Source organism: Miniopterus schreibersii (genome assembly GCF_964146895.1).
Source record: "Miniopterus schreibersii genome assembly, chromosome: 1".
Lineage (NCBI taxonomy): Eukaryota > Metazoa > Chordata > Mammalia > Chiroptera > Miniopteridae > Miniopterus > Miniopterus schreibersii.
Genome location: NC_138101.1, coordinates 49,577,412 through 49,593,144, shown reverse-complemented (window position 1 = coordinate 49,593,144; position 15,733 = coordinate 49,577,412). Strand labels below are relative to the sequence as shown.

At 36.1% G+C, this 15,733-nt stretch overlaps 1 protein-coding gene across 5 annotated transcripts in view; it reads left to right on the top strand.

Annotated features, from left to right (window-relative positions):
• The window catches only part of WDFY3 (WD repeat and FYVE domain containing 3), a 236,384-nt gene that overhangs the window by 156,256 nt on the left and 64,395 nt on the right, over positions 1 to 15,733 (top strand). For 4 of the 5 annotated variants that reach the window (XM_081146974.1, XM_081146973.1, XM_081146972.1 and 1 more), the window contains 8 exons: positions 2,633 to 2,706; positions 2,789 to 2,950; positions 4,397 to 4,491; positions 7,329 to 7,449; positions 7,664 to 7,881; positions 11,328 to 11,563; positions 12,685 to 12,819; positions 15,017 to 15,196. In XM_081146974.1, the coding sequence (XP_081003100.1) occupies positions 2,633 to 2,706; positions 2,789 to 2,950; positions 4,397 to 4,491; positions 7,329 to 7,449; positions 7,664 to 7,881; positions 11,328 to 11,563; positions 12,685 to 12,819; positions 15,017 to 15,196 (1,221 nt within the window). The remainder of the gene's footprint in view (positions 1 to 2,632; positions 2,707 to 2,788; positions 2,951 to 4,396; positions 4,492 to 7,328; positions 7,450 to 7,663; positions 7,882 to 11,327; positions 11,564 to 12,684; positions 12,820 to 15,016; positions 15,197 to 15,733) is intronic. The other variant, XM_081146970.1, reaches the window with a different exon arrangement.

Genomic DNA, 15,733 nt, shown 5'->3' with positions numbered 1-15,733 from the left:
TATTATTAACACCACCATTCCCCCAGTCACCGAGGCTTGAAATTGAAAAATCAGCTCCCTTCTGCCTCACTGTTTATAAACAGTTCAATATTAAGTTGTACAGATTCTAAGCCCTAATCAATTCTCCCTACCTCTCCCCTACTGCTTTCCCCTTTCCTCAGTCTATCCTATGTTTTTATCTCATTCTTTCTAAGGCATAATCATATCAGTTATTCAAAAAAGAAACTTATCAGCAGTTTCCCTTCCTAGACAACAAAGTGCACATTCCTCAGCCGAATACTCAAAATTCTAAAACACAAACCTCTCATTCTTTTAGCAAATGTCTGTTGAGCATCTTTGAACCTGGCATTGTATTAGGTGCTAGTGTTGTGAAAATAAAGACAGAGTCCATGCCTCAAGGGATTTAGTCCATTAGAAGAGAAAAACAAATCAATAAACAATTAGAAACTTGTGAAAGCGCAGAGATAAAGGTGTGCAGAAAGAATTATGGGAGTACTTAGGGGACATACTTAACCACGCCTAGCTCTGTTTTCATCTAGTAACTGACATTTAATATCATGGATTATCTTTAGTTTCAGATTTCTAATTAAAACCTAATAGACAAACATCAGAAATGTAGGTGCTTGACAGATGTTGGCTTTGTTTATATTACCTCGCTCACCTCATGGCTTTACATAGATTCCTAATTACCCCAACCACAGGGATCTATAAATAATTAATTCACCCTATTCTTAGAATATGCATTTGAAAAATATAAATGAAATAATTATAATAGCATACAAGCATTTTCTCTTTTAGTGGTTGTTCTAGAATTTATAATGTACATATATGTGTAACAATTTAGTCTTTCTTGAAAGTATATTGTGCCATTTTACCTACAGTGCAAAAACTTTGCAATGGTATGCTCCATTTCTCCCTCCTATTCTTAGTGCTGTTGTTATCAGACATTTTACTTCTATTATGTTTATAATCCCCACAATACTTTGTATTACTTTCGTTTTAAACAATTGTCTTTTAAAGACATTTTAAACATTATTTTATAGTTTCCCACATAAGTAGCATTCATGGCATTCTTGATTCCTTTGTGTAGATCTAGATTCCCATCTTGTATAATTCTTCTGCCTAAAGAACTTCCTTTGACGTTTCCTGCAGTGTCTGTCTGCTCACTATAAATTCTCTGTCTGAAAAAGTCTTTATTCCTTTTGTGGTTTTTTTTGAAGGATATTTTTGCATAGACTACATTCTCATTGATGTTTTTTATTCTTGTCTTACTTTAAAGATATCAGTCACCCCCTGGTGGGTGTTGCTCAGTGATTAGAGCATCGGCCCACACATGGAAGGGTTGTGGGTTAGATTCACTATTAAGGGCAAGTACCCCGGTTTCAGGTGGGATCCCTGCCCCTGTTGGGGGTGGGAGTGGGAGGCGGCCAATCGATGTGTTTTCTCACATCAATTTCTCTCTTTCTTTCTCCTTCCATCCCTCCCTTTCACCCTCCCTAAAAATCAATGAAAGAAATATCCTCAGACAAGGATTAACAACACACACAAAAGTCAGTGACTCCATTGTCATTTTTAGTTTCTTCTTGGGATTTGTTGGCTTTTTTAGATCTGTGAGTTTGTCATTTTCATTGAGTTGGAAACTTTTTTAGTCCTTCTCTCTTCAGCTATTTTTCTGGACTTCAGTTACACAGATATCTTTGGTTGTTTGATGTCCCACAAGTCGCTAATGCTCTGTCTAGTAATTCCTTTCCAGTGTTTTTCCTCATGCTTCATTTTGACATAAATTTGTATTCTTACGTCTTCAAGTTCACTGAAATTTTTTCTGCAGTGTCTCATCTGCTGTTAGTTTCATCTAGTATATTTTTCATTTTAGATATTTTTCATCAGTAGAAGTTAATTTTGGATCTTTGGTTATCTTCTGTTTCCTCATCATGTCCATATTTTTGGTTACATTCTTTAGCATATGGGTCAGATTCTTAATAGCTTTTAAAAAGTATTGAACTTTGCTCTGGCATTGCAGTGGTCTTGATCCTTTTATGACATACTTTTAAGCTTTGTTAGAATGAACCTAGAAAATTCTTTAGCCTAATGCTAATTCAGCCCTCACACACTAAGATATTAAACTTCTGAGACTGCCCAATTCCCCATGTATTACGAATTCTCTACACTCTGGTAGGTGGGTCCAGTCAGCTCTTTGTGAGTTCCAGGGACTATGTGGTATACCATTCTGCAGTGGTTAATTCCAGTTTTGGACCCTACACAAGATTCCAGTCAATTCAGTCTTTGTATTCAGTATGTAGTATTCAGTATTCATTATATTCCATATTTGTATTTAGTATTGAGAAAATAGTATTCAGTCACTGATTCCAGGGAAACTTTCTATAGATCTTGCCTTTTTACTTGATAACTCTGGTAGGGTAATTTCCATAGCAATTATTTCTTTATAAACAGAATCAGAAGTCATATGTACAGGCAGCTTTATAGAACTTTACCAAATAAAAATTATAATAAAGTGGTTATATTATAATTAATTAATGAGTGAAGTAAGTTTCATGTGCTGCATTTGTTTGTTGGATTCGCATTTGGGGTATATTTAACCCTAAATATATGACTACTATTTATTTCATTGTAGGTCTGGCTCCATGCACCATATGAACTCCATCTTTCCTTGTTTGAACACTTCATTGAACTGCTCACGGAGTCCAGGTATTCATTAATACCTGTGTGTTAGTTGTTTAGTTATAGAAAAGATGATAGTATAGTGTATAAAGTCTTCTTTCTCTTACAGTGAAGCTTCCAAGAATGCCAAATTAATGAGGGAATTCCAGCTTATCCCAAAGCTGCTACTGACTCTTCGAGATATGTCTTTATCTCAACCTACCATTGCTGCTATTAGTAATGTGCTGAGCTTCCTACTGCAGGGTTTTCCCAGCAGCAATGATCTACTCAGGTAGTAAAAACTTCTGTATTTGTCTGTTTATTAACTGAAAGTATCAATAAGGTTAAGATGAATGAGATGGTTGTAATTGGTTCTTATGCCTGTGTAACACCTGTAATGTTAATATTATTCAAGATCTTTGTAAAGCACAGAACACATGCATGTCTCAGTATCTTGCCTTTGAAAAGCAAAGCCAGTTGTTGCCACTAGTTAATAATAGAATATTGCTGAGAAAAGATGTAGGAATAAGCCCAATGTGACTGATTGTCCTGGACATAGCAGTGGTCAGTGTAGGAATTCTCAGTCCCTTTTCCCCAGTCCCTTTTACTTCTCTGTGTGCACACACGCACACACACCCATAGTGAGCATGCCTTCTCCTTATATTTATTCTTTATCATCTGAAACAGATGATGATATTTTATTTTTGCATATTCAAATGTTCTGTATGATGTGAATATTATCTTGCTGCTAATGTGAAATACGGCTTAAGGCCTATTTATGGGCTGTAGAAATGTTTTAATGTTTATATAATTCCCATCTTAACTGAAAATGGAAGGGAAGAAACTCTACCTAACCAAAGTATTTTCCAAGTAGAGAATTACTTAAACTGGCTTGAATTATCACTTTTCATGTAACCTTCCAGGCACAAGTGAAATCATACCTACTTATTAGAGTATTCCCAGTAAACTAATCTCTAATCCTTGTAACATGTAAATCATTCACGTTTATATTCATTTACCTCGAAAGCATTTTTTAAACTTGATGACAGATGAAAACTGAAGTTTAAAAATTATATTGGAGATTATTGCTGTTATAAACAATATTTATTATGATCTTATCCTGGTACTATAATGATCACTTTACTAAAATTATCACTGAAACCTGTGAAGCTTTTAGTTTTTTTCTACTTTACAAATTAAAAAACTAAGGCCCAGAAAGGTTAATCTACTTGCCCAAGTAACAAGATTAAAAACTGATAGAGCCGGGATTTTAACCTTATCTGTGTTTCTAAAACCTAGTTCTTTACTATTACAGTGGATGCATATAGATGTTAGGACATTTTAATTTGGATCATGCTGTTTGATTTGTGAGATCATTTGGGTTCATGCATTAAAGGACTCATAATTCTAGAGAAGTATATTTTAAAGCATTGTAACATGTACTAGGTGGTAGGTTTACAGTTCATATGGAAAATAATACAATAATAAATAATAATACAAGAATGAACTGTGTCGTGCACTCACAACTGTGAAGCTACTTTTGCTCCACCCTGTGTACTGTTAATAGCTATGGTCCTAGGGGAAGCAAACCATATGTGATCACCTAAAGATCTATAAAAGATTGCTTAAATTAAGAAGGACTGTTTGTTTCTCATTTCTTTAATTCTTTTATGTTTTGTTGTTTGTTTTGGGGAGAGAAAAAATAAAATTCATAAACTTTTTTCCCTTATACTTAAAGGTTTGGCCAGTTTATTTCTTCTACTCTACCAACCTTTGCAGTTTGTGAGAAATTTGTCGTTATGGAAATAAACAATGAAGAGAAGCTGGACACTGGTGAGTGGTTCTGGAGCTTGAAAACTAATTCCTGTGCCCTCTTCTCTGGCACAGGTCCAGCCTGCCTTAGGTGTGATGCTGTTCTGTCACGTTTCTCCTTATATTACTGTATTTGGTCTTCGACAGATTTGTATTTGTCTTAAGTCAGTCCTATACAATATGCAGATGTCCAGAATTTCCCACAAAATTTAATAGGATGTGAATTTTACTTAAAAACAAACTCCCATTTTTAGAGGATTTAAAACATTGTTCCTTTCAGACTCTTCCAGGGTGATATTTTAACATTATTTGATTTTTTTTAAATGTATGTACATCTCTTCAGAAGCACAGATACTTGCTAATGCGAATTATATCTATATTACTGTTATTTTCATTTCCCTGTTAAATACTTAGTAGTCACTTAGGGAAAGAACTTTTCACCAGAGTCATTTTATGTACTTATAAAATAATTTCGTAAGTTGTGAGATTCTGGGCCCATGACAGCCACTTTTTTGTTTGTAACTTTTCCTATTTGGTGCCTATTTTTTTGCCTCTGTTCCAGTATATTTTTTCTGTTGTATATTCTGGGACAGGAGATTTGCTTGGACAGCTTTGAAGGGACACTTTAGATTGACCTGTAATTAAATTTACAATATCTTATATTGGTCCAGCATGATTTACATTATTTCCTGTTAAATTTGCAAAATCATGTCACAGAAATGATTTCTTTTAAACCCTTACAACATCCACCTGGCGTGTGAAGAAACAGTGCTCTCGGTACCTGCGGTATCACTGTCTCACAGGGCTGCTCTCCAGTGCTTCAGAACAAGAAGAAAGAGGTGTCATAAAGTTTTTTTCAAAGGAGAAGCTCAGAGATTTCAGAAGCTAAGTGACTTCCTGCAAATCACAGAGCAGAACATAAGGCCCTGCCACTTATCTGGTGCCTAGTCACTTAGGGCAATGGTGACATTTTTTTGGTAAATCAAATTAGCCGTGAATGAGAAGCGTAAAGATCAAATCAATAGATAACCCCGATTGAGTGCTTTACGTCTGCAGGCACTGTTTAAGCGCTTTAATGGAACCGTATAACAGCCCTATAAATAGATACTATGGTCATCTCAGTTTTACAAGGGAGGAAACTGAGGCCCAGGAAGAGTAAGTGAAAGAAAGTTACCTGAAATCATACCTACTGCATGTATGTACCCAGGGAGTCCAAACCAACACTATAAACTTTTTAACCACTACATTTTTCTCTCATGTACCAGGATTATTTTCAAGTTCTGAATTAATATAAGCCACGTAAATAGGAATTAGAAGTGAAATTACTTTTAAAATCTTTGGAAATACATAACATGTTTATTTCAAGTACAAAAAAAGATGTGGGAAAAATATTTTTCTAGTTTCCATATTTCTTGCTGGCTGTTCAATTCAGTAATCACAACTAATGTAAATTTTTCTTCAGGAGCACAGTAGTAGGGATGTATAAATTAGCAAATTTTTCTGTTGATCTGCCAAGTTGATTAGTATTCTCATTACTTCGTTGCTATTTGAAGTAGTAGAGAAAGTCAGAAACACATTACTGGTCTTGTTAGTGTATGACATTTATTGTGTATTTTCTATGGGCTAAAGACTGTATTAAGTATAATATGATGTTCCAAAAAAGTTAAATCGCACTTTTTTCTTTCAAGTAGTTTGTATACTATTCAGGATATATCTACAAAAAGGCAAATGGCTTGAATAATGCTGAACAGGGATACAATAATCCGTGCAAAGTAAGTAGCATGAAAGGCAGTGCAGTATGGAATAGATAAAGCACCAGTTCAAGTGGGAAGAGTTAATATGGAAATTCAGCATTCATTGTTTTAAACTATATTTGAAAATTAGGGAAGTATAACTGACAGGCAGAAAACTAGACATAAAAATTAAGGAGAATTTTAAATTTCTGTGTGGACTGTCATTTTATTGAAAGAAATAATTGAAAAGAAACAACTCCTATTATCAGTTTAGGTCGTATGGTATGCTTTCAATAGGACAATTTGTAAATTGCCAGTCCTGTGCCTCTCAGAAGGGGAGGGACTCTTGAGTTCCCCTTGGTAAGCTTGAAGTATCCTTCCCAGTGATTAAACACTAAATTAAGATTTAAAAGACAATGTTTAAGGGGACAGATAGTCCCTTGCCCGAACTAGTAAAAGCAGATACCCATGGTAGTTAAAGTTTATCCTGAGCTGCAAGTTTGGAGTAAAGAAAATCACGTGCATTGTATTTATTGACCCATAGCTCATGAGTGGCAGAGCTGCACCTAGAACACTGGGCCACTGATGCCCAGTCCTGTGTGCATCCAGCATCATTAGTTGAGAACCATAAGCTTTCTGTTCTCTACCCTTTCTTGTCCAGTTTCTCTTGTGCCTTTGCCTCTTTTCTATGCTATTTAATTCTAACTTTTCTTTATGTATTATGTTTATTAAATAGTGTATGCTTCTCAATTTTTAAATTTGTGTCCTTCAAAAAGAAACTGGAAATTAAGGATTGGGACTGTTATTTTTATTCATGTGATCCTTATTTGATTACTTTCCCTGTTAGTAGGGGAGGGGAATATCAATGTAAAAAGGGTTCACAGTCTTTATTATCACTTGTTTGGATAATGTCAAATGTATAGAAACACTTTTCAGGATTTTAACAAGAAATGTTTTAACAGAACTGTTTTTTTTTTTTTTTTTTGGTTCACTTTAGTGGAAAGTACTTCTAGAGAAAATGTTTTCTGAAAGATGTATTTTTCAGTGAGGTTTCCTAGAACGGTGTTGGATATTTAATCCTGATTTATCTGCTAGGGCAATTTAATGTATTCATTTTCATTGTAGGAACTGAAGAAGAGTTTGGAGGTCTTGTATCTGCTAATCTTATACTTTTGAGGAACAGACTTCTAGATATCTTGCTAAAACTAGTTTACACATCTAAAGAAAAGACAAGCATTAATTTGCAGTAAGTAAAATTTTTTTAGAATTGGTGGTACCAGTTGCTATTACTAATTAATTCGTAGTAGACAAAACAAAGAATTCCCACTGACTTTTATATCGTTTTAAACTCTGAAATTTATAATACCTCAAGAACAAAGCCCAGTCTTGTTTTTTTATGATTTGAAACCCTAATCACTGAATTTAATGTGTTTCCTTTTTATCCGCTTGTCTTTGAATAGAGCTTGTGAAGAGCTGGTCAGGACACTGGGTTTTGACTGGATTATGATGTTTATGGAAGAACACTTGCATCCCACCACAGTTACAGCAGCCATGAGGATTCTTGTTGTCCTGCTGAGTAATCAGTCTATTCTCATCAAGTTTAAAGAAGGACTCAGTGGTGGAGGGTGGCTGGAACAGACGGATTCTGTCTTAACTAATAAGATCGGGACTGTATTAGGTATGGGACTTTTGCAGTCAGCTGCTTTAAAATAAGATACCATGTTTTGTTTTGTTTTTAAATCTTATGTAAGGTTACACGCTTTAGTTTATCTGACAGCCATTAAGAGTCTGAATTTTAAGCAATGATCAAATAAAAAGCTTAGAAAGTTTCAAATTTGGCTCTTTTTAGTTGCAAGTCAAACTGAAGTCAGAGACAATGTTAAGATGTGAAAACTCAAGGGAATGCCTTATGATCTTTTCCTTGCATTCATAAGGTCCCTTTCTGATCTGTAAATAAATAATTAGCAAATTATCAGAACTGAATTAATAATAATAATTGTGTTCTGTGCCAGTTACTAAACACTTCATTTTCACAATAACCCTATGAAGTGTAAATACTGTCATACCCATTTTACAGATGAGAAAACCAAGGCAAAGAGCTGAAGTCACATGTCAACTAGAAAGAGTCAAAATTTGAGTCCGGGTCACTCAGAATCAAAGCCCATGCTTTTAACAGTTATATTATATTGCCACTCAAGGATTTAAGCTCAAAGTTTCAGCCAAAGCTGCTGCTTCTTTGCTCTCCGGTTGGATGCTGTTTTCAACATGGGACTGAGCATTTAAGTAATATTAGGAAGTTATATTAGATTCATTTGAACTGTTATATTCCTTTTATATTAATGATCTTACTTTGGAAAATATATTTTTAAGATCATTTTTATTGAAGATTACAGTCATTCAATTCTGAAAGTTTTTAAAAATGTGTATTTTAACATAACATTACTTAAAAATCATATGTAATTGTATTCTGCAACAAGCATCAAAATACTTATTTATCATTGTCAGATGAGAAAATTAGGGACCAGAGTTTGTTTGTTTGTTTGTTTGTTTGTTTGTTTGTTTTGGTCACCCAAAAGGAGTTATTCAAGAAAATGAAAGAGTTGCAACCCAGTGTGTGCAGGCATAGCAAGCCACATGCACACACTCGGGATCAGAATTTAATATGTAATTAATCTGTTAAAAAATATAAAAGTATCAATAGTGATGTGCTGCCTGTTCTTTCTCAAACATTAATGCAAATGACAGGAAAACAGCTTTCAACATAGGATTATTTTATTATTATTTTACATGTGGAAAATGTGTGAAGGAACTTTGTGTGTGATAAAGAAAGGAATTCACTGTAAAAGATTTTCAAGAAAAGTCTTGCTTTACAATATGAATTTTAAATTATTATAGATACTTTTATGATCTAAAATATAATCACTATTTTGCATTGACTCTGGGGAAAGAATATAGCCTACAAATGTTATTATCAGAAACAGTTTAGTAGCAAGAAATTTAGTTTATTGACCTTAATAATAACTACTAAGAGAATAAATAATGAAAGGCCCAGTTGAATGGGAGTTTTAAATGCTAATCGAGAGCACTGCTTCTCATTGAAGGCCAAAAACTGCAGTAGTGATGACATCTAAGATTCACATAGCACATTGTGGTTTGCAAAATTCTTTAATGTATATCAATATATCATCACTTTTGGCCTTTATGATTCTGGAGACAGGTATATCTTTTATGATATATAAGTTACGTTTTGTAGGAAATAAAACTGACAAATATAAATTAAGGATTAATTTCTCTAATTAGGAAAATAAGACTGTTAATTGCATAAAATTTCTAAGTCAGACAGTAATCGTGTCTAAGTATTTGTCTCTTGACTGTTAGTCCTGTCCTTCTTTCTGTTCTGTATCATTTCCATAACAGAAAAAGGTGCTTATGCCATATCTGACCTACCTGATTTTATGCCTCAGAATTTATATTTCCTTCATTGATACTTACACATTGCATATGCTTCTCTACTTCTAAAAGAGAAACCTAGGTATTTAGATTTAAATTTGATTCAACTTAATTTTCCCTGAATATCTATCTGATACATACATATGTGTATGTATACAGATATATATCAAATTTTTCTTTATGAAAATACCTTTCATGTAGCTGTAACTTGAACCTAAATTAATGCTTAATTGTTAATAACATTAAGTATTTCTTAAGATTAATTATAGGGAAAAACAGGGTGCAAGAATTTAGAAAGGACCTATAGTCTAATTAAAATTCATTCTCCTATTAAATGTGTAAAATATCACTTTATGTCTTTTGATTTCTTAAAGCTAAAGACTGTTTTATCCTCATAATTTTATTTAGAATTCACTATAAATAAAATTCACCCAGTGTCCTAATGCGGCCAGTCTTTCGGAAATGTGGCAATGTCATTAAGAAGGCCGAGAGAGACGGCATAACTTTACAGGCTCTAAAATAGAGACATCGGGCTCCGAGTCCTAGTGCCACCACTCATTAACTTTATGACTTTGAGCATGTTGTATATTTTCTATGTTATGAAAAGGGTAATAGCCGATTCTAACTCACATGCTCATTGTGTTTGAGCAATGAGATGATGTATTAAAGAGGTTGGTAAATTGCTGTGCAATTTTATGTTAATTAGAAAAGCATACTTCAGAAGATTAATTCATATCACACTGAGCAGTCTGTTAGGATGAAATATTTAAAAAGCCACCTAGACACAAAGTTCTCTTTTGTCTTAAATAGTAGCAGGTATGTGCTTACTTAATCCTAGAAAAACAAAGCTGGATATTCATGTAAATAAAACTGCTTCAGAGTCAAAATCAATCCTTCATCTCTTGGTTGCCATTCACAAAAGTTTTCCATTGAAACCCTGGCCAGTGTTCATTCTGTGCTGAGCATTGTACTGGGTTAGGGGTGGCATAAGAACTGTTTTGAGTTGTAGCCTGAAATTCGTTGTACAACAAAGGAAATGGGATTGATAGGAAGGCTGATGCTCTAAGCTACATTAATAAGCAATGACCATCTCCTGGTAGAGCTGTAGTTCTATAAAGGACTCTGGATATTCAAATAGCCACAGTCACAGCAGGCTCAGATTTCCTGTCCCACTGCTGGGCAACTTTCCTACAGAATTACAGAGCATGTTGTAAGGAAAGATTATTTTGCTTAGTCTTGTCTAAATTTGTAGATAATTTAAGGTTAAGCAGTTTATCATGATTTTCATGACAAATGAGATATATTAACTATATTATAGCAATTATATTTTTTAGTTACATTTTTATAGCATCCTAAAATTTTGGCTATATTCTGAATTTTACTTTCTTTTTAGGGAAATGTTAGAATTCTTTTGAAGTCATTCTTTTAATATCTGATTATCTCAGCTATGTTTCAAGACCCGTATCCTAATAGGCAGGCTTGCTCTGGTCAAAGAGACAGTAAAGTAAAACTTGACTGAAAGATGAATTCAACAATTGAGCAGTTAATTGCCTATATTAATATGAATGGTCTGGTGGAAACGTCACATATACTGAATTACTCCTTTCTTTGTTAATGCAGCATGGTGATCTATTATTAATTTTGTACTTACTGTTATATTTCCTCTTCTCTTAGGATTCAATGTGGGCAGGAGTGCTGGTGGGAGATCGACTGTTAGGGAGATTAACCGGGATGCTTGTCACTTTCCTGGTTTTCCAGTTCTTCAGTCATTCCTTCCTAAACACACAAATGTCCCTGCCCTCTATTTCCTGCTCATGGCATTGTTTCTGCAGCAGCCAGTGAGTGAGCTGCCAGAGAACCTGCAGGTCAGTGTGCCTGTCACCAGCAGCCGATGTAAGCAGGGTTGCCAGGTAGGAATTACCTAGTAAGGTGTAAGTGTAATTATATATGCCCCCAGATCACCATAGGGTAATGGGTTAATCACAGTAAAACCACTCATGCCATCTCTTTCTCACATTTTGGATTTTATTTGGGACTGAAAAATCTGAAAGTACCCTAGAAAATGTTCGTGAAAAGAAATCCTTTATCCCTATTGGATCTTTTATTCTCTGTGGTTCCTCTATATGAGTATAAATGGATAAAGACTTTGGATGACATTTTAATGGTGACCTAAAGAATTCCTTTGGGTTGTGTGATTTTATCTAGAAATATAATTTCATTTCTGTAGAATTAAAAATGAAGGGAGTGGTATGTATATCACAAAATTAATTGGGTAGGCATGGCAGGATTCTTAGCACAAGTCTGATTAGAAAAATGTTTTTGATTTCTTAATGGTAAAAACATTAAGGCTTTGCTTGACTTCTAATCAAAGACTATTGTGGATATCTATATATAGATTATGTTTATGGCACTGCAGAGACTTAGGAATTTAAACTCAACTATATGTGCATCATGATGCCGAATGCTATTCACATCAATTTTAGTAATTGACAAAACCTCCTAAATGAAACCACTGAGTCTGTATACCTTTACATTAAATCAAGGTAAAGATTCATGCTTAGCAGAGTTTGGTTATGTAATTTTTCAAAATAAGCATGATACCATAAAGTGTTATATAAAACTGCTATGAATAAATCTCCTCAAACTGATTTTTATTTTGTCAAATCGTATCTGTATATAATCCAAAAGTGAATTAGGTCTTTAAAAGATCCTGCTTTAAAATCATCAGTTCTTAACTTTCGTCTCCTGGCTAATTAGCATGTATTTTATTTTGTTTGTTTTCTTTGGAGAAAAAAGTAGAAAACAATGTTTTTAACATAGGTGCCTAAGACAGGAAGATACATAAATTCACTTTTTCTGTATAAATGTAAAAATGAGTTTTAAAATATAGGGAGGAGTGCACGACCTCTATCTCTTTATCATTGTTCACTTTGAAAAAACTTAGTTTCAAAGAAATTGTAGTCTATTAGAACTTACAAGGATTTTCTCTGAAAAAAATGTCCATGGCTCATCTTCGCTTTCACCTCCACAGTTTGATTTAGATTCCATTTGGACATTTATCTTTGGAGTTCCTGCCTCCAGCGGAACTGTGGTCTCCTCCATCCATAACGTGTGCACGGAAGCTGCTTTTTTATTACTGGGAATGCTCCGCAGCATGCTGAACTCAGTAAGTTCACTGAGATACTAACACCTGGCGATAGTTCTGCTTGCTTGGGATATTTTTTGAAAATAGAGGAATCTTTTGGGAACTTAACTATGTATTTCCAGCGTGGTCTCTGGAACCTCAGCTTCTGTTTTGTCATCTCTGATGTAAGGACAAACCATACAATTGTTAAGACCATGGAGTCTGAAACTCTGCCTGGGTTCAAATCCCATCTCTGGTACTTAAGACATACTAACCTCTATGTGCCTCAGTTTCCTTATGTGTAAAATGCAGGTGTTAATAGAATATATCTCTTAGGGTTGTTGTGAGGATATAAACGATTTAGTATATAAACAAAGCACTTATAAGAGTGCCTGGTATATAGTGAGTGCTATAAGGGATTAACTGATATTACTAGTGTTAAAATATATATTACAGTGTGCACATGTATATAATGAATATATGTTGTTGCATATGTCATAATGTTACTTGAATTTTTAAAGTTACTTCTATGTAGAGGTTAATAATCAGTGTAAGTTTTAGTTTGCATTTGTTTTTCTTATTCTAATTATGAGATATAAAGAATTTTATATCTCATTTTATATTTCTAATTATGAGATATGAAGAATTTTAAAAGTAAGTGACAAAAATGTATGTTCCTATCTATCTTACAGGAATCCTGTGAATAATAATTTGTTTACACAATTTAGGATGACAGCATAAGAGGAGTTATTAACTAGAATCTTTGGGTTACAAGTACATGACTCATATTTTACTCAAAACTATCCTTAGTCATTTTAGAAAAGAACGTTATCGTTGCATGTATTACTTTAGAATGCTTTAGGAGTTTTATTTTCGTTCCTACTCATAAACAAAATAAACATCTAAGTTTTTAAAAAGCCGCTCTTTGGGGAAGCATCAAGCAATAGGCATGGCTCAGGTCCAGTCTGTTTTCCTTACTTTTTTACCATCATCGTGCTATAGCTGTTACGTCGCCGTAAAGAAAAACCACACTGTGTATGTCCCTGTGCTCTGAATATTCTGTGACACCGCTTCACTTCTGAAACTAGTCACCAAATGTGGGGGGAGGGGTTGCCCCACTAGCTGGCTGTCCCACAACTCAGTTCCCTTCTGACATTATCATTATCTACCTGGAGAGAGCTTTAGGCCCCACAGGTTAAGGCCTCAAGGGTCCCCCAGGACAGCCCCTGCACTCCAGACACCAGCCACAAGTCCAGTACTACCTGTGCTTCTCACCTGCCAGCTACAAATTGGAGGTTCCCGTGGTGACCTTTTAGTCACTAGATTACCAGTTTATTATTAAAGGATGTGAGACAGAACCAGCGAGATGGAAGACATGCATGGAGCAGGGTACGTGGGAAGGGCCGCAGAGCTCCCATGCTGTCCCAGCACCTCCATGTGCGCACCAACCCAGAAGCTGTCGGAACCCCATCCCGCTGGGTTTCGCGGAGGCTTCATTGCATGGTCGTGGCTGATTTAGTCATTGGCCATTGGAGATTGAACTCAGTCTCCAGCCCCTCTCCCCTCCCTAGACGTTGAGGGGTGGGGGGCTCTAGGACTCGAAAGCTCTGCCCCTGAATCGTGCGGTTGGCTCCGCAGGCAAGCCGCCATCCTCAGGGCCTTTCCCAGGGTCACCGCGTTAACATCAGCCCAGCTGTGGCTGAAGGGGCCTTGTCATGACTAACAGAAGACGCTTGTATGGCTCTTATCACTTTGGACATTCCAAGGGTTTCAGGAGCTCTGCCAAGAATGGAATGAAGACCAAATACATATTTCTTATTATAAATCACAGTTTCACATTGCACAGTGGTTGAAAGCACTGCGCTTGTCATTTTACCTCTGAGCGAGAGAGGCTCAGGAGGGTGAAGTAACCGAAGTCCCCACCTTTTACCTCACCCCCAACCCTGGCACGGTGGAGAGAGGGGCAGCTTTGCGGTAACTCCGCCGCTATTGGCACCAGCTGTCCTCTGGTCGATAGTGACGGACAATCAAAGCCAGTTCCTGAGCTGGGAGCACTCGATGAAGAGGCAGACACCCCGCCAGTTTCTTGGGGTGCTCTGCTTTAGCTTATTTCTAGCTTTGCTCTCGCGTGCCCCTTATGAGAGTCCTAGGCTCTCGGTCTATCCAGTTTTAGAACAGTGAGTAGCACACTTTCCAGCAGCATCGGTTTTCCTGACATATTTTTTCTTGCCCGTCACAGCCTTGGCAGTCAGAAGAAGAGGGCTCTTGGCTGCGAGAATACCCTGTGACCCTGATGCAGTTCTTCAGATACTTGTATCACAACGTCCCCGACCTGGCCTCCATGTGGATGAGCCCCGACTTCCTGTGCGCGCTGGCGGCCACCGTGTTCCCCTTCAACAATCGCCCGTACTCGGAGATGGTAGGCAGGGGAGGGGCGGCCAGGCCGAGCGAGTCTGCGCCAGCGCTTGGCAGACTCTTTGTTCCCTGCCGATCTTGTAAGCTTCTGACCAAGTTACGGTTTCATAACTTTCTGCCTCACCTCTTTCATCATCCTCCGGTGTCTGGCTCTCCTTCTGCTTTCCCCTAACATAGCCGTGAACTCTGCTTCCTGTTCTCATTTACCGTATATTTAAGTTCCTTGTTAGTGACTTTGCTCTCCCAGTCGTTGCGGATCCATTCCTTTCTTTATGTGATGATAGCTGTGTAGTTGTGAGATGTTCTTTCCAGGCCACAGAGCTGGAGTCGAACCAGATTTACCTCCATTGTATCTATCTCAGGAATTGGGCATTTTCTGGATTTAGTCTTTACAAGTTAATTATAGAGTTGATGTCTCTAAAAAAATGAAATACGTCCTTTTTATTATTTCTTTCAACATTTAGTTTTCATATTTTGTACTAAGATTGGTAGAAAATTATTAGACTATAATCATGTATAGTACAGAGACTTCTGTTATCCT